General features: G+C 48.2%; 1 protein-coding gene across 9 annotated transcripts in view; it reads right to left on the reverse strand.

Annotated features, from left to right (window-relative positions):
- exoc6 (exocyst complex component 6) overlaps window positions 1-20,890 on the reverse strand; it is a 135,506-nt gene that overhangs the window by 50,176 nt on the left and 64,440 nt on the right. For all 9 annotated transcript variants that reach the window (XM_031813027.1, XM_031813026.1, XM_031813030.1 and 6 more), the window contains exons 13-14: window positions 20,424-20,533; window positions 15,923-16,034 (exon numbers count right to left, since the gene is read on the reverse strand). In XM_031813027.1, the coding sequence (XP_031668887.1) occupies window positions 15,923-16,034; window positions 20,424-20,533 (222 nt within the window). The remainder of the gene's footprint in view (window positions 1-15,922; window positions 16,035-20,423; window positions 20,534-20,890) is intronic.

Here is a 20,890-nt window from a genome sequence, read left to right on the forward strand (position 1 = left end):
AGTACCCCCTGTATATAGTCTCCACATTGACTCTGTACCGGTACCCCCTGTATATAGCCTCCACATTGACTCTGTACACGGTACCCCCTGTATATAGTCTCCACATTGACTCTGTACCGGTACCCCCTGTATATAGCCTCCACATTGAACTCTGTACCGGTACCCCCTGTATATAGCCTCCACATTGACTCTGTACCGGTACCCCCTGTATAATAGCCTCCACATTGACTCTGTACCGGACCCCCTGTATATAGCCTCCACATTGACTCTGTACCGGTACCCCCTGTATATAGCCTCCACATTGACTCTGTACCGGTACCCCCTGTATATAGCCTCCACATTGACTCTGTACCGGTACCCCTGTATATAGCCTCCACATTGACTCTGTACCCCCTGTATATAGCCTCCACATTGACTCTGTACCGGTACCCCCCTGTATATAGCCTCCACCATTGAACTCCTCCTGTATATAGCCTCCACATTGACTCGGTACCGGTACCCCCTGTAAATAGCCTCCACATTGACTCTGTACCGGTACCCCCTGTATATAGCCTCCACATTGACTCTGTACCGGTACCCCCTGTATATAGCCTCCACATTGAACTCTGTACCGGTACCCCCTGTTTAGCCTCCACATTGACTCTGTACCGGTACCCCACCTGTATATAGCCTCCACATTGACTCTGTACCGTAACCACCCTGTATATAGTCTCCACATTGACTCTGTACCGGTACCCCCTGTATATAGCCTCCACATTGACTCTGTACCGGTACCCCCTGTATATAGGCCCTCCACATTGACTCTGTACCGGTACCCCTGTATATAGCCTCCACATTGACTCTGTACCGGTACCCCTGTATATAGCCTCCACATTGACTCTGTACCGGTAACCTCCCGTATATATGTCGCCACATTGACTTCTGTACCAGGTACCCCCCCCCCTGAAATATAAGCCTCCACTTGACTCTGGACCATGTACCACCCTGTATATAGCCTCCACATTGCTCTGTCGTACCTGTATATAGCCTCCACATTGAACTCTGTAGGACCGGAATACCCCTGTATAATAGCCTCCACATTGACCTCTGTACTCTTTTACCGGTCCCACCCCCCCCTGTATATAGCCTCCACATTGACTCTGTACCGGTACCTCCTGTATATAGCCTCCACATTGACTCTGTACCGGTACCCCCCTGTATATAGCCTCCACATTGACTCTGTACCGGTACCCCCTGTATATAGCCTCCACATTGACTCTGTACCGGTACCCCCCTGTATATAGCCTCCACATTGACTCTGTACCGGTACCCCTGTATATAGCCTCCACATTGACTCTGTACCGGTATCCCCATGTATATAGCCGCCACATTGACTCTGTACCGGTACCACCTGTATATAGCCTCCACATTGACTCTGTACCGGTATCCCCTGTTATAGCCTCCACTTGACTCAGTACGGTACCCCCTGTATATAGCCTCCACATTGACTCTGTACCGGTATCCCCTGTATATAGCCTCCACACTGACTCTGTACCGGTACCACCTGTATATAGCCTCCACATTGACTCTGTACCAGTACCCCCTGTATATAGCCTCCACATTGACTCTGTACCGGTACCCCTGTATATAGCCTCCACATTGACTCTGTACCGGTACCCCCTGTATATAGCCTCCACATTGACTCTGTACCGGTACCCCCTGTATATAGCCTCCACATTGACTCTGTACCGGTACCCCCTGTATATAGCCTCCACATTGACTCTGTACCGTAACCCCTGTATATAGCCTCCACATTGACTCTGTACCGGTACCCCCTGTATATAGCCTCCACATTGACTCTGTACCGGTACCCCCTGTATATAGCCTCCACATTGACTCTGTACGGTAACACCCTGTATATAGCCTCCACATTGACTCTGTACCGGTACCCCCTGTATATAGCCTCCACATTGACTCTGTACCGGTACCCCTGTATATAGCCTCCACATTGACTCTGTACCGGTACCCCCTGTATATAGCCTCCACATTGACTCTGTACCGGTACCCCCTGTATATAGCCTCCACATTGACTCTGTACCGGTACCCCCTGTATATAGCCTCCACATTGACTCTGTACCGGTACCCCCTGTATATAGCCTCCACATTGACTCTGTACCGGTACCCCCTGTATATAGCCTCCACATTGACTCTGTACCGGTACCCCCTGTATATAGCCTCCACATTGACTCTGTACCGGTACCCCCTGTATATAGCCTCCACATTGACTCTGTACCGGTACCCCCTGTATATAGCCTCCACATTGACTCCTCCTGTATATAGCCTCCACATTGACTCTGTACCGGTACCCCCTGTATATAGCCTCCACATTGACTCTGTACCGGTACCCCCTGTATATAGCCTCCACATTGACTCTGTACCGGTACCCCCTGTATATAGCCTCCACATTGACTCTGTACCGGTACCCCCTGTATATAGCCTCCACATTGACTCTGTACCGGTACCCCTGTATATAGCCTCCACATTGACTCTGTACCGGTACCCCCTGTATATAGCCTCCACATTGACTCTGTACCGGTACCCCCTGTATATAGCCTCCACATTGACTCTGTACCGGTACCCCCTGTATATAGCCTCCACATTGACTCTGTACCGGTACCCCTGTATATAGCCTCCACATTGACTCTGTACCGGTACCCCCTGTATATAGCCTCCACATTGACTCTGTACCGGTACCCCCTGTATATAGCCTCCACATTGACTCTGTACCGGTACCCCCTGTATATAGCCTCCACATTGACTCTGTACCGGTACCCCTGTATATAGCCTCCACATTGACTCTGTACCGTAATACCCTGTATATAGCCTCCACATTGACTCTGTACCGGTACCCCCTGTATATAGCCTCCACATTGACTCTGTACCGGTACCCCCTGTATATAGCCTCCACATTGACTCTGTACCGGTACCCCTGTATATAGCCTCCACATTGACTCTGTACCGGTACCCCCTGTATATAGCCTCCACATTGACTCTGTACCGGTACCCCCTGTATATAGCCTCCACATTGACTCTGTACCGGTACCCCCTGTATATAGCCTCCACATTGACTCTGTACCGGTACCCCCTGTATATAGCCTCCACATTGACTCTGTACCGGTACCCCCTGTATATAGCCTCCACATTGACTCTGTACCGGTACCCCCTGTATATAGCCTCCACATTGACTCTGTACCGGTACCCCTGTATATAGCCTCCACATTGACTCTGTACCGGTACCCCCTGTATATAGCCTCCACATTGACTCTGTACCGGTACCCCTGTATATAGCCTCCACATTGACTCTGTACCGGTACCACCTGTATATAGCCTCCACATTGACTCTGTACCGGTACCCCCTGTATATAGCCTCCACATTGACTCTGTACCGGTACCCCTGTATATAGCCTCCACATTGACTCTGTACCGGTACCCCCTGTATATAGCCTCCACATTGACTCTGTACCGGTACCCCCTGTATATAGCCTCCACATTGACTCTGTACCGGTACCCCCTGTATATAGCCTCCACATTGACTCTGTACCGTAACCCCCTGTATATAGCCTCCACATTGACTCTGTACCGGTACCCCCTGTATATAGCCTCCACATTGACTCTGTACCGGTACCCCCTGTATATAGCCTCCACATTGACTCTGTACCGTACCCCCTGTATATAGCCTCCACATTGACTCTGTACCGGTACCCCCTGTATATAGCCTCCACATTGACTCTGTACCGGTACCCCCTGTATATAGCCTCCACATTGACTCTGTACCGGTACCCCCTGTATATAGCCTCCACATTGACTCTGTACCGGTACCCCCTGTATATAGCCTCCACATTGACTCTGTACCGGTACCCCCTGTATATAGCCTCCACATTGACTCTGTACCGGTACCCCCTGTATATAGCCTCCACATTGACTCTGTACCGGTACCCCCTGTATATAGCCTCCACATTGACTCTGTACCGGTACCCCCTGTATATAGCCTCCACATTGACTCTGTACCGGTACCCCCTGTATATAGCCTCCACATTGACTCTGTACCGGTACCCCTGTATATAGCCTCCACATTGACTCTGTACCGGTACCCCCTGTATATAGCCTCCACATTGACTCTGTACCGGTACCCCCTGTATATAGCCTCCACATTGACTCTGTACCGGTACCCCCTGTATATAGCCTCCACATTGACCCCCCTGTATATAGCCTCCACATTGACTCTGTACCGGTACCCCCTGTATATAGCCTCCACATTGACTCTGTACCGGTACCCCCTGTATATAGCCTCCACATTGACTCTGTACCGGTACCCCCTGTATATAGCCTCCACATTGACTCTGTACCGGTACCCCCTGTATATAGCCTCCACATTGACTCTGTACCGGTACCCCCTGTATATAGCCTCCACATTGACTCTGTACCGGTACCCCCTGTATATAGCCTCCACATTGACTCTGTACCGGTACCCCTGTATATAGCCTCCACATTGACTCTGTACCGGTACCCCCTGTATATAGCCTCCACATTGACTCTGTACCGGTACCCCCTGTATATAGCCTCCACATTGACTCTGTACCGGTACCCCCTGTATATAGCCTCCACATTGACTCTGTACCGGTACCCCCTGTATATAGCCTCCACATTGACTCTGTACCGGTACCCCCTGTATATAGCCTCCACATTGACTCTGTACCGGTACCCCTGTATATAGCCTCCACATTGACTCTGTACCGTAACCCCTGTATATAGCCTCCACATTGACTCTGTACCGTAACCCCTGTATATAGCCTCCACATTGACTCTGTACCGGTACCCCTGTATATAGCCTCCACATTGACTCTGTACCGGTACCCCCTGTATATAGCCTCCACATTGACTCTGTACCGGTACCCCTGTATATAGCCTCCACATTGACTCTGTACCGTACCCCTGTATATAGCCTCCACATTGACTCTGTACCGGTACCCCCTGTATATAGCCTCCACATTGACTCTGTACCGGTACCCCCTGTATATAGCCTCCACATTGACTCTGTACCGGTACCCCCTGTATATAGCCTCCACATTGACTCTGTACCGGTACCCCCTGTATATAGCCTCCACATTGACTCTGTACCGGTACCCCCTGTATATAGCCTCCACATTGACTCTGTACCGGTACCCCCTGTATATAGCCTCCACATTGACTCTGTACCGGTACCCCTGTATATAGCCTCCACATTGACTCTGTACCGGTACCCCCTGTATATAGCCTCCACATTGACTCTGTACCGGTACCCCCTGTATATAGCCTCCACATTGACTCTGTACCGGTACCCCTGTATATAGCCTCCACATTGACTCTGTACCGGTACCCCCTGTATATAGCCTCCACATTGACTCTGTACCGGTACCCCCTGTATATAGCCTCCACATTGACTCTGTACCGGTACCCCTGTATATAGCCTCCACATTGACTCTGTACCGGTACCCCCTGTATATAGCCTCCACATTGACTCTGTACCGGTACCCCTGTATATAGCCTCCACATTGACTCTGTACCGGTACCCCTGTATATAGCCTCCACATTGACTCTGTACCGGTACCCCCTGTATATAGCCTCCACATTGACTCTGTACCGGTACCCCCTGTATATAGCCTCCACATTGACTCTGTACCGTACCCCCTGTATATAGCCTCCACATTGACTCTGTACCGGTACCCCCTGTATATAGCCTCCACATTGACTCTGTACCGTAACCCCTGTATATAGCCTCCACATTGACTCTGTACCGTACCCCCTGTATATAGCCTCCACATTGACTCTGTACCGGTACCCCCTGTATATAGCCTCCACATTGACTCTGTACCGGTACCCCTGTATATAGCCTCCACATTGACTCTGTACCGGTACCCCCTGTATATAGCCTCCACATTGACTCTGTACCGGTACCCCCTGTATATAGCCTCCACATTGACTCTGTACCGGTACCCCCTGTATATAGCCTCCACATTGACTCTGTACCGGTACCCCCTGTATATAGCCTCCACATTGACTCTGTACCGGTACCCCTGTATATAGCCTCCACATTGACTCTGTACCGGTACCCCCTGTATATAGCCTCCACATTGACTCTGTACCGTAACCCCTGTATATAGCCTCCACATTGACTCTGTACCGTACCCCCTGTATATAGCCTCCACATTGACTCTGTACCGTAATACCCTGTATATAGCCTCCACATTGACTCTGTACCGTACCCCCTGTATATAGCCTCCACATTGACTCTGTACCGTAACCCCTGTATATAGCCTCCACATTGACTCTGTACCGGTACCCCCTGTATATAGCCTCCACATTGACTCTGTACCGTAACCCCTGTATATAGCCTCCACATTGACTCTGTACCGTAATACCCTGTATATAGCCTCCACATTGACTCTGTACCGTAACCCTGTATATAGCCTCCACATTGACTCTGTACCGTAATACCCTGTATATAGCCTCCACATTGACTCTGTACCGTAATACCCTGTATATAGCCTCCACATTGACTCTGTACCGTAACCCCCTGTATATAGCCTCCACATTGACTCTGTACCGTAACCCCCTGTATATAGCCTCCACATTGACTCTGTACCGGTACCCCCTGTATATAGCCTCCACATTGACTCTGTACCGTAATACCCTGTATATAGCCTCCACATTGACTCTGTACCGTAATACCCTGTATATAGCCTCCACATTGACTCTGTACCGTAATACCCTGTATATAGCCTCCACATTGACTCTGTACCGTAATACCCTGTATATAGCCTCCACATTGACTCTGTACCGTAATACCCTGTATATAGCCTCCACATTGACTCTGTACCGTAACCCCTGTATATAGCCTCCACATTGACTCTGTACCGGTACCCCTGTATATAGCCTCCACATTGACTCTGTACCGGTACCCCCTGTATATAGCCTCCACATTGACTCTGTACCGTATACCCTGTATATAGCCTCCACATTGACTCTGTACCGGTACCCCCTGTATATAGCCTCCACATTGACTCTGTACCGGTACCCCTGTATATAGCCTCCACATTGACTCTGTACCGTACCCCTGTATATAGCCTCCACATTGACTCTGTACCGTAACCCCTGTATATAGCCTCCACATTGACTCTGTACCGTAATACCCTGTATATAGCCTCCACATTGACTCTGTACCGTAATACCCTTATATAGCCTCCACATTGACTCTGTACCGTAATACCTGTATATAGCCTCCACATTCGACTCTGTACCGTAATACCCTGTATACAGCCGCCACATTGACTCTGTACTGGTACCCCCTGTATATAGCCTCACATTGACTCTGTACCGGTACCCCCTGTATATAGCCTCCACATTGACTCTGTACCGTAATACCCTGTATACAGCCTCCACATTGACTCTGTACCGTAATACCCTGTATACAGCCTCCACATTGACTCTGTACCGTAATACCCTGTATATAGCCTCCACATTGACTCTGTACCGGTACCTCCTGTATATAGCCTCCACATTGACTCTGTACCAGTACCTCCTGTATATAGCCTCCACATTGACTCTGTACCGGTACCCCTGTATATAGCCTCCACATTGACTCTGTACCGGTACCCCTGTATATAGCCTCCACATTGACTCTGTACCGGTACCCCTGTATATAGCCTCCACATTGACTCTGTACCGGTACCCCCTGTATATAGCCTCCACATTGACTCTGTACCGGTACCCTGTATATAGCCTCCACATTGACTCTGTACCGGTACCCCTGTATATAGCCTCCACATTGACTCTGTACCGGTACCCCCTGTATATAGCCTCCACATTGACTCTGTACGGTACCCCCTGTATATAGCCTCCACATTGACTCTGTACCGGTACCCCCTGTATATAGCCTCCACATTGACTCTGTACCGGTACCCCCTGTATATAGCCTCCACATTGACTCTGTACCGGTACCCCCTGTATATAGCCTCCACATTGACTCTGTACCGGTACCCCTGTATATAGCCTCCACATTGACTCTGTACCGTAACACCCTGTATATAGCCTCCACATTGACTCTGTACCGGTACCCCCTGTATATAGCCTCCACATTGACTCTGTACCGGTACCCCCTGTATATAGCCTCCACATTGACTCTGTACCGGTACCCCCTGTATATAGCCTCCACATTGACTCTGTACCGGTACCCCCTGTATATAGCCTCCACATTGACTCTGTACCGGTACCCCTGTATATAGCCTCCACATTGACTCTGTACCGGTACCCCCTGTATATAGCCTCCACATTGACTCTGTACCGGTACCCCCTGTATATAGCCTCCACATTGACTCTGTACCGGTACCCCCTGTATATAGCCTCCACATTGACTCTGTACCGGTACCCCCTGTATATAGCCTCCACATTGACTCTGTACCGGTACCCCCTGTATATAGCCTCCACATTGACTCTGTACCGGTACCCCCTGTATATAGCCTCCACATTGACTCTGTACCGTAACACCCTGTATATAGCCTCCACATTGACTCTGTACCGGTACCCCCTGTATATAGCCTCCACATTGCCTCTGTACCGGTACCCCCTGTTATATAGCCTCCACATTGACTCTGTACCGGTACCCCTGTATATAGCCTCCACATTGACTCTGTACGGTACACCCTGTATATAGCCTCCACATTGACTCTGTACCGGTACCCCTGTATATAGCCTCCACATTGACTCTGTACCGGTACCCCCTGTATATAGCCTCACATTGACTCTGTACCGGTACCCCTGTATATAGCCTCCACATTGACTCTGTACCGGTACCCCCTGTATATAGCCTCCACATTGACTCTATACCGGTACCCCCTGTATATAGCCTCCACATTGACTCTGTACCGGTACCCCCTGTATATAGCCTCCACATTGACTCTGTACCGTACCCCCTGTATATAGCCTCCACATTGACTCTGTACCGGTACCCCCTGTATATAGCCTCCACATTGACTCTGTACCGGTACCCCCTGTATATAGCCTCCACATTGACTCTGTACCGGTACCCCCTGTATATAGCCTCCACATTGACTCCCCTGTATATAGCCTCCACATTGACTCTGTACCGGTACCCCCTGTATATAGCCTCCACATTGACTCTGTACGGTACCCCCTGTTATAAGCCTCCACATTGACTCTGTACCGGTACCCCCTGTATATAGCCTCCACATTGACTCTGTACCGGTACCCCCTGTATATAGCCTCCACATTGACTCTGTACCGGTACCACTTTGGTATATAGCCTCCACATTGAATCTGATACCGGTACCCCCTGTATATAGCCTCACATTGACTCTGTACCGGTACCCCCTGTATATAGCCTCCACATTGACTCTGTACCGGTCCCCCTGTATAGACACTCCATACTCTGTACCGGTACCCCCTGTATATAGCCTCCACATTGACTCTGTACCGGTACCCCCTGTATATCGCCTCCACATTGACTCTGTACCGGTACCCCCCTGTATATAGTCTCCACATTGACTCTGTACCGGTACCCCCCTGTATATAGCCTCCACATTGACTCTGTACAGGTACCCCTGTATTATAGCCTCCACATTGACTCTGTTCGGTACCCCCTGATATAGACTCCACATTGACTCTGTAACGGTACCCACTGTATATAGGCCTCCACATTGACTCTGTACCTAGGTACCCCCTGTATATAGCCTTCCACATTGACTTCTGTACCGGTACCCCCTGTAATATAGTCCCTCCACATTGACTCTGTACCAGTACCCCTGTTATTAAGTCATCCACATGACTCTGTACCGTAATACCCTGTATATAGCCTCCACATGACTCTGTTACCTGTAATACCATGTATATAGCTCCACATGGACTCTGCTACCGGTACCCCCGGTATATAGTCCTCCACATTTGACTCTGTACCGGCCTACCCCCTGTATATAATGTCCTCCACATTGCACTCTGTACCGGACCTCCCTGTTATCTAGCCTCCACATTGACTCTGTACCGTACTCCCTGTTAATAGCCTCCACATTGACTCTGTTACCGTGTACCCCCTGTATATAGCCTCCACATTGACTCTGTACCGGTACCCCCTGTATATAGCCTCCACATTGAATCTGTACCGGTACCCCTCCTGTATATAGCCTCCACATTGACTCTGTACCGGTACCCCCTGTATATAGCCTCCACATTGACTCTGTACCGGTACCCCCTGTATATAGCCTCCACATTGACTCTGTACCGGTACCACCTGTATATAGCCTCCACATTGACTCTGTACCGGTACCCCCTGTATATAGCCTCCACATTGACTCTGTACCGGTACCCCCTGTATATAGCCTCCACATTGACTCCCCTGTAATATCGCCTCCACATTGACTCAGTACCGGTACCCCTGTATATAGCCTCCACATTGACTCTGTACCGGTATCCCCTGTATATAGCCTCCACACGACTCTGTACGGTACCACCTGTATATAGCCTCCACATTGACTGTACCAGTACCCCCCTGTATATAGCCTCCACATTGACTCTGGTACCGGTATCCCCTGTATATAGCCTCCACATTGACTCTGTACCGTAATACCTGTATATAGCCTCCACATTGACTCTGTACCGTAACACCCTGTAATAGCCTCCACATTGACTCTGTTACCGTAACACCCTGTATATATACCCTCCACATTGACTCTGTTCCAGTACCCCCCCTGTATATAGCCTCCACATTGACTCTGTACCGTAACACCCTGTATATAGCCTCCCATTGACTCTGTACCGTAATACCCCTGTATATAGCCTCCACACTTGCCTCTGTACCGTAATACCCTGTATATAGTCTCCACATTGACTCTGTACCGTAATACCCTGTATATAGCCTCCACATTGACTCGTACCGTAATACCCTGTATATAGCCTCCACACTGACTCTGTACCGTAATACCCTGTATATAGTCTCCACATTGACTCTGTACCGTAATACCCTGTATATAGCCTCCACATTGACTCTGTACCGGTACCCCCTGTATATAGCCTCCACATTGACTCTGTACCGTAATACCCTGTATAGAGCCTCCACATTGACTCTGTACCGTAATACCCTGTATATAGCCTCCACATTGACTCTGTACCGTAATACCCTGTATATAGCCTCCACATTGACTCTGTACCGTAATACCCTGTATATAGTCTCCACATTGACTCTGTACCGTAATACCCTGTATATAGCCTCCACATTGACTCTGTACCGTAACACCCTGTATATAGCCTCCACATTGACTCTGTACCGGTACCCCATGTATATAGCCTCCACATTGACTCTGTACCGGTACCCCCTGTATATAGCCTCCACATTGACTCTGTACCGTAATACCCTGTATATAGCCTCCACATTGACTCTGTACCGGTACCCCCTGTATATAGCCTCCACATTGACACTGTACCGGTACCCCCTGTATATAGCCTCCACATTGACTCTGTACCGGTACCCCCCTGTATATAGCCTCCACATTGACTCTGTACCGTAACACCCTGTATATAGCCTCCACATTGACTCTGTACCGTTAATACCCTGTATATAGCCTCCACATTGACTCTGTACCGTTACTACCCTGTATATAGCCTCCACATTGACTCTGTACCGTAATACCCTGTATATAGCCTCCACATTGACTCTGTACCGTACTACCCTGTTACAGCCGCCACATTGACTCTGTTACTGGTACCCCCTGTATATAGCCTCCACATTGACTCTGTACCGGTTACCCCCTGTATATAGCCTCCACATTGACTCTGTACCGTAATTACCTGTATACAGCCTCCACATTGACTCTGTACCGTAATTACCCTGTATACAGCCTCCACATTGACTCTGTACTGGTACCCCCTGTATATAGCCTCCACATTGACTCTGTACCGGTACCCCCTGTATATAGCCTCCACATTGACTCTGTACCGTAATACCCTGTATATAGCCTCCACATTGACTCTGTACCGTAATACCCTGTATATAGCCTCCACATTGACTCTGTACCGTAATACCCTGTATATAGCCTCCACATTGACTCTGTACCGTAATACCCTGTATATAGCCTCCACATTGACTCTGTACCGTAACACCCTGTATATAGCCTCCACATTGACTCTGTACCGTAACACCCTGTATATAGCCTCCACATTGACTCTGTACCGTAACACCCTGTATATAGCCTCCACATTGACTCTGTACCGGTACCCCCATGTATATAGCCTCCACATTGACTCTGTACCGTAATACCCTGTATACAGCCTCCACATTGACTCTGTACTGGTACCCCCTGTATATAGCCTCCACATTGACTCTGTACCGGTACCCCCTGTATATAGCCTCCACATTGACTCTGTACCGTAAATACCCTGTATACAGCCTCCACATTGACTCTGTACCGTAATACCCTGTATATAGCCTCCACATTGACTCTGTACCGTAATACCCTGTATACAGCCTCCACATTGACTCTGTACTGGTACACCCTGTATATAGCCTCCACATTGACTCTGTACCGGTACCCCCTGTATATAGCCTCCACATTGACTCTGTACCGTAATACCCTGTATATAGCCTCCACATTGACTCTGTACCGTAATACCCTGTATATAGCCTCCACATTGACTCTGTACCGTAATACCCTGTATATAGCCTCCACATTGACTCTGTACCGTAATACCCTGTATATAGCCTCCACATTGACTCTGTACCGTAATACCCTGTATATAGCCTCCACATTGACTCTGTACCGTAACACCCTGTATATAGCCTCCACATTGACTCTGTACCGTAACACCCTGTATATAGCCTCCACATTGACTCTGTACCGTAACACCCTGTATATAGCCTCCACATTGACTCTGTACCGTAAAACCCTGTATATAGCCTCCACATTGACTCTGTACCGTAATACCCTGTATAATAATAATACCCTGTTCTGGCCTGGTTTAGATCTTATCTGTCGGAAAGATATCAGTTTGTCTCTGTGAATGGTTTGTCCTCTGACAAATCAACTGTAAATTTCGGTGTTCCTCAAGGTTCCGTTTTAGGACCACTATTGTTTTCACTATATATTTTACCTCTTGGGGATGTTATTCGAAAACATAATGTAAACTTTCACTGCTATGCGGATGACACACAGCTGTACATTTCAATGAAACATGGTGAAGCCCCAAAATTGCCCTCGCTAGAAGCATGTGTTTCAGACATAAGGAAGTGGCTGGCTGCAAACTTTCTACTATTAAACTCGGACAAAACAGAGATGCTTGTTCTAGGTCCCAAGAAACAAAGAGATCTTCTGTTGAATCTGACAATTAATCTTAATGGTTGTACAGTCGTCTCAAATAAAACTGTGAAGGACCTCGGCGTTACTCTGGACCCTGATCTCTCTTTTGAAGAACATATCAAGACCATTTCGAGGACAGCTTTTTTCCATCTACGTAACATTGCAAAAATCAGAAACTTTCTGTCCAAAAATGATGCAGAAAAATTAATCCATGCTTTTGTTACTTCTAGGTTAGACTACTGCAATGCTCTATTTTCCGGCTACCCGGATAAAGCACTAAATAAACTTCAGTTAGTGCTAAATACGGCTGCTAGAATCCTGACTAGAACCAAAAAATTTGATCATATTACTCCAGTGCTAGCCTCTCTACACTGGCTTCCTGTCAAAGCAAGGGCTGATTTCAAGGTTTTACTGCTAACCTACAAAGCATTACATGGGCTTGCTCCTACCTATCTCTCTGATTTGGTCCTGCCGTACATACCTATACATACGCTACGGTCACAAGACGCAGGCCTCCTAATTGTCCCTAGAATTTCTAAGCAAACAGCTGGAGGCAGGGCTTTCTCCTATAGAGCTCCATTTTTATGGAACGGTCTGCCTACCCATGTCAGAGACGCAAACTCGGTCTCAACCTTTAAGTCTTTACTGAAGACTCATCTCTTCAGTGGGTCATATGATTGAGTGTAGTCTGGCCCAGGAGTGGGAAGGTGAACGGAAAGGCTCTGGAGCAACGAACCGCCCTTGCTGTCTCTGCCTGGCCGGTTCCCCTCTTTCCACTGGGATTCTCTGCCTCTAACCCTATTACAGGGGCTGAGTCACTGGCTTGCTGGGGCTCTCTCATGCCGTCCCTGGAGGGGGTGCGTCACCTGAGTGGGTTGATTCACTGTTGTGGTCATCCTGTCTGGGTTGGCGCCCCCCCCCTTGGGTTGTGCCGTGGCGGAGATCTTTGTGGGCTATACTCAGCCTTGTCTCAGGATGGTAAGTTGGTGGTTGAAGATATCCCTCTAGTGGTGTGGGGGCTGTGCTTTGGCAAAGTGGGTGGGGTTATATCCTTCCTGTTTGGCCCTGTCCGGGGGTGTCCTCTGATGGGGCCACAGTGTCTCCTGACCCCTCCTGTCTCAGCCTCCAGTATTTATGCTGCAGTAGTTTATGTGTCGGGGGGCTGGGGTCAGTTTGTTATATCTGGAGTACTTCTCCTGTCCTATTCGGTGTCCTGTGTGAATCTAAGTGTGCGTTCTCTAATTCTCTCCTTCTCTCTTTCTTTCTCTCTCTCGGAGGACCTGAGCCCTAGGACCATGCCCCAGGACTACCTGACATGATGACTCCTTGCTGTCCCCAGTCCACCTGGCCATGCTGCTGTTCCAGTTTCAACTGACCTGAGCCCTAGGACCATGCCCCAGGACTACCTGACATGATGACTCCTTGCTGTCCCCAGTCTACCTGGCCATGCTGCTGCTCCAGTTTCAACTTCCACCTGACTGTGCTGCTGCTCTAGTTTCAACTGTTCTGCCTTATTATTATTCGACCATGCTGGTCATTTATGAACATTGAACATCTTGGCCATGTTCTGTTATAATCTCCACCCGGCACAGCCAGAAGAGGACTGGCCACCCCACATAGCCTGGTTCCTCTCTAGGTTTCTTCCTAGGTATTGGCCTTTCTAGGGAGTTTTTCCTAGCCACCGTGCTTCTACACCTGCATTGCTTGCTGTTTGGGGTTTTAGGCTGGGTTTCTGTACAGCACTTTGAGATATCAGCTGATGTACGAAGGGCTATATAAATAAATTTGATTTGATTTGATTTGATATAGCCTCCACATTGACTCTGTACCGTAATACCCTGTATATAGCCTCCACATTGACTCTGTACCGTAACACCCTGTATATAGCCTCCACATTGTTATTTCACTGCTGCTCTTTAATTACTTGTTGCTTTTATTTCTAATTCATATTTTTAAACTGCATTGTTGGTTAGGGGCTTGTAAATAATCATGTCAGTGTAAGGTTGTATTCGGTGACTAATTAATACAATTTGATTTGTACCTAATAAACTGTCCTGGACACCTTTCAATTAGTGGATACGGCTATTTCAGCAACACCCACGTGTATATAATCGAGCACACACACCTATGCAATCTCCATAGACAAACATTGGCAGTAGAATGGCCTTACTGAAAAGCCACTTTCAACACGGCACCGTCATATATTAGCTTTCCAGCAAGTCAGTTCATCCCATTTCTGCCCTGCTAGAACTGCCCCAGTCAACTGTAAGTGCTGTTATAGTGAAGTGGACATGGAACAACAACGGCTCAGCAGAACTTGACTGGCAGGCACAGAGCCCTGACTTCAACCCCATCGAACACCTTTGGGATGAATTGGAATGAAAGCAAGTTCCCATAGCAATGTTCCAACATCTAGTAGAAAGCCTTCCCAGTAGAGTGGTGGGGAGGGGGACCAACTCCATATTAATGGCCATGATTTTGGAAAGAGATGTTGGACGACCAGGTGTCCACATACTTTTGGTCATGTAGGGAATAATGTACTGTACCTCAGTTAGTCCTATATGGGGTTTCTTGATAAGGTTCTGTAGACAGCCACTCAGTGTCCTCGTCAACAACAGGTTGGTGGATTTACGGAGCATGTCATCGATCTCTGTCCAGCTGGAAACACAACCAAAACAAAACAACAAGAGAAGTGATGCTTCACAAAGGTTCTCAACTTTTCTATTCTCGATAGTTTCTACAGATTGTAAATTAAAAGATAACATGTTTCGATTAACAGTCTTATAATTATTGATCGATTGACTATGACTTTTCAGATCACCCAGCAGTACTATTTGCGGAGTTCACGCCCTTCCTGAACCTGCGACCAAAAAACAAGCTACATATGGACAGTATGTAGACCACAACAAATAATCAAATGATTCTGTCTCTTCAGAGCAAAATCTGCAGAGCTGGGATTGTTGTATTTCCAATATACTGTATATAAACATTATATTTTTTGCAAGAATTGTGAACAATTTAAATAAAAAAATCAAAGTTTTGTGTATCAATTCATAAACCATGTGTCATGGAATTGGTACATTGGAAATCTCTTCCGAACTATTTAGGAATCTATATGACACAGCTGGACATTTCTTGGTCCTTAAATGAAAGCATTATACTTTATATTTCTCAATTTCCTTAAACCAATGCAGGTCTATAATGCGGGTCTTTAATGCAGGTCTTTAATGCGGGTCTTTAATGCAGGTCTTTAATGCAGGTCTTTAATGCGGGTCTTTAATGCGGGTCTTTAACGCGGGTCTTTAACGCGGGTCTTTAACGCGGGTCTTTAACGCGGGTCTTTAACGCGGGTCTTTAACGCGGGTCTTTAACGCGGGTCTTTAACGCGGGTCTTTAACGCGGGTCTTTAATGCGGGTCTTTAACGCGGGTCTTTAACGCGGGTCTTTAACGCGGGTCTTTAACGCGGGTCTTTAACGCGGGTCTTTAACGCGGGTCTTTAACGCGGGTCTTTAACGCGGGTCTTTAACGCGGGTCTTTAACGCGGGTCTTTAACGCGGGTCTTTAACGCGGGTCTTTAATGCGGGTCTTTAATGCGGGTCTTTAATGCGGGTCTTTAATGCAGGTCTTTAATGCAGGTCCGGCCGACAAATTCCCTACTTTCTCCCCTTTCCACTTGCCTCTTCCATTTTTGAGCAAATGCTGCAATTAGTTGGTTGTAATTTTGGATAGAGTAGACTTTTCCATATATTTTTGTGTGACAACTCCACCAGTCCTATTAATGATTTCATTTACAAATATTTATGTATATTAGTATATTTGAGTATAACCATAATATTGGTTGTATTATTATTTCTGTCTTCTGATTAAACTGACATTTCAACCAACTTTCTATGACTTGTTCTAAAAATAGCGATATTTTTGAGATGATTTCATTTTCAAATAACCGAAAGTGAGAGGTTGTAATCTGAATAAAGGGGAAAAGGCCATTCTTGAACACAGCCTCCCAGTTATTAACCCCTGTACTAGGGACCCTAGAGAGGGAACAGCCTCCCAGTTATTAACCCCTGTACTAGGGACCCTAGAGAGGGAACAGCCTCCCAGTTATTAACCCCTGTACTAGGGACCCTAGAGAGGGAACAGCCTCCCAGTTATTAACCCCTGTACTAGGGACCCTAGAGAGGGAACAGCCTCCCAGTTATTAACCCCTGTACTAGGGACCCTAGAGAGGGAACAGCCTCCCAGTTATTAACCCCTGTACTAGGGACCCTAGAGAGGGCGCAGCCTCCCAGTTATTAACCCCTGTACTAGGGACCCTAGTGAGGGAACAGACTCCCAGTTATTAACCCCTGTACTAGGGACCCTAGAGAGGGAACAGACTCCCAGTTATTAACCCCTGTACTAGGGACCCTAGTGAGGGAACAGCCAGGCTCTGACTCCCAGTTATTAACCCTTGTACTAGGGACCCTAGTGAGGGAACAGCCAGGCTCTGACTCCCAGTTATTAACCCCTGTACTAGGGACCCTAGAGAGGGAACAGCCTCCCAGTTATTAACCCCTGTACTAGGGACCCTAGAGAGGGAACAGCCTCCCAGTTATTAACCCCTGTACTAGGGACCCTAGAGAGGGAACAGCCTCCTAGTTATTAACCCCTGTACTAGGGACCCTAGAGAGGGAACAGCCTCCCAGTTATTAACCCCTGTACTAGGGACCCTAGAGAGGGAACAGACTCCCAGTTATTAACCCCTGTACTAGGGACCCTAGAGAGGGACCAGCCTCCCAGTTATTAACCCCTGTACTAGGGACCCTACAGAGGGAACAGACTCCCAGTTATTAACCCCTGTACTAGGGACCCTACAGAGGGAACAGACTCCCAGTTATTAACCCCTGTACTAGGGACCCTAGTGAGGGAACAGCCTCCCAGTTATTAACCCCTGTACTAGGCACCCTAGAGAGGGAACAGCCTTCCAGTTATTAACCCCTGTACTAGGGACCCTAGAGAGGGAACAGCCTCCCAGTTATTAACCCCTGTACTAGGGACCCTAGTGAGGGAACAGACTCCCAGTTATTAACCCCTGTACTAGGGACCCTAGAGATGGACAAGCCAGGCTCTGACTCCCAGTTATTAAACCCTGTACTAGGGACCCTAGTGAGGGAACAGCCAGGCTCTGACTCCCAGTTATTAACCCCTGTACTAGGGACCCTAGAGAGGGAACAGACTCCCAGTTATTAACCCCTGTACTAGGGACCCTAGTGAGGGAACAGACTCCCAGTTATTAACCCCTGTACTAGGGACCCTAGTGAGGGAACAGACTCCCCGTTATTAAACCCTGTACTAGGGACCCTAGAGAGGGAACAGACTCCCAGTTATTAACCCCTGTACTAGGGACCCTAGAGAGGGAACAGCCTCCCAGTTATTAACCCCTGTACTAGGGACCCTAGAGAGGGAACAGACTCCCAGTTATTAACCCCTGTACTAGGGACCCTAGTGAGGGAACAGACTCCCAGTTATTAATCCCTGTACTAGGGACCCTAGAGATGGACAAGCCAGGCTCTGACTCCCAGTTATTAAACCCTGTACTAGGGACCCTAGTGAGGGAACAGCCAGGCTCTGACTCCCAGTTATTAACCCCTGTACTAGGGACCCTAGAGAGGGAACAGACTCCCAGTTATTAACCCCTGTACTAGGGACCCTAGTGAGGGAACAGACTCCCAGTTATTAACCCCTGTACTAGGGACCCTAGTGAGGGAACAGACTCCCCGTTATTAAACCCTGTACTAGGGACCCTAGAGAGGGAACAGACTCCCAGTTATTAACCCAAGTACTAGGGACCCTAGAGAGGGAACAGACTCCCAGTTATTAACCCCTGTACTAGGGACCCTACAGAGGGAACAGACTCCCAGTTATTAACCCCTGTACTAGGGACCCTAGTGAGGGAACAGACTCCCAGTTATTAACCCCTATACTAGGGACCCTAGTGAGGGAACAGACTCCCAGTTATTAACCCCTGTACTAGGGACCCTAGTGAGGGAACAGACTCCCAGTTATTAACCCCTGTACTAGGGACCCTACAGAGGGAACAGACTCCCAGTTATTAACCCCTATACTAGGGACCCTAGTGAGGGAACAGACTCCCAGTTATTAACCCCTGTACTAGGGACCCTAGTGAGGGAACAGACTCCCAGTTATTAACCCCTGTACTAGGGACCCTAGAGATGGACAAGCCAGGCTCTGACTCCCAGTTATTAAACCCTGTACTAGGGACCCTAGTGAGGGAACAGCCAGGCTCTGACTCCCAGTTATTAACCCCTGTACTAGGGACCCTAGAGATGGACAAGCCAGGCTCTGACTCCCAGTTATTAAACCCTGTACTAGGGACCCTAGTGAGGGAACAGCCAGGCTCTGACTCCCAGTTATTAACCCCTGTACTAGGGACCCTAGAGAGGGAACAGACTCCCAGTTATTAACCCCTGTACTAGGGACCCTAGAGAGGGACCAGCCTCCCAGTTATTAACCCCTGTACTAGGGGCCCTAGTGAGGGAACAGCCTCCCAGTTATTAACCCCTGTACTAGGGACCCTAGAGAGGGACCAGACTCCCAGTTATTAACCCCTGTACTAGGGACCCTAGAGAGGGACCAGACTCCCAGTTATTAACCCCTGTACTAGGGACCCTAGAGAGGGACCAGCCAGGCTGACAGCTGAAGGTCAACACTCAACACCTGTTACAGATATTACATCATCTGACCCAGATAACAGTCGGATGAGAAAGGTGTTGACCAGCCAGACAAACCCTTAGCATGCTAGTGTAAATAACACACTGTGCAGCACTGACATTTGCAAACCCACTAAGCAAATAGCACACAACAAGACGTTAGACTGACCCACAGTATTAAATACAACCGCTTTATATGGTGTCCCTATCGGCAACCACTTCCCTACATAGTACACTACTTTAACACCAAAGCCCAATGGACTCTGGTCAAAAGTAGTGCACGACACAGGAAATAGGTTGTGATTTGAGAAGCAGCCAGTGATCCGACTGACTCACCTGCGATGCAGTGACTCGGAGAACTTCAGACTGGCGTAGATGAACTCTTTGACCTGAACGTAGATCTGAGGCACAGACTGAGACATCGGTAGCTTCTTTGGAAAGTCTTGCTGTTGGGCGACAACAAATACAACCCAGGTTATTTAACCCTGGTTATTTAACCTCGATAAGGAGCATATAGACTGTTGACTCTACAACCCAGGTTATATAACTGAAGCCCCTTGGACCTCTTTAAGGGGCATATAGACTGTTGACTCTACAACCCAGGTTATTTAACCCCTTGGACCTCTTTAAGGAGCATATAGACTGTTGACTCTACAACCCAGGTTATATAACTGAAGCCCCTTGGACCTCTATAAGGGGCATATAGACTGTTGACTCTACAACCCAGGTTATTTAACCCCTTGTACCTCTTTAAGGAGCATATAGACCGTTGACTCTACAACCCAGGTTATTTAACCCCTTGG

The sequence above is a fragment of the Oncorhynchus kisutch genome, unplaced genomic scaffold (assembly GCF_002021735.2).
Source record: "Oncorhynchus kisutch isolate 150728-3 unplaced genomic scaffold, Okis_V2 Okis04b-Okis11a_hom, whole genome shotgun sequence".
In the NCBI taxonomy this organism is placed as follows: Eukaryota; Metazoa; Chordata; class Actinopteri; order Salmoniformes; family Salmonidae; genus Oncorhynchus; species Oncorhynchus kisutch.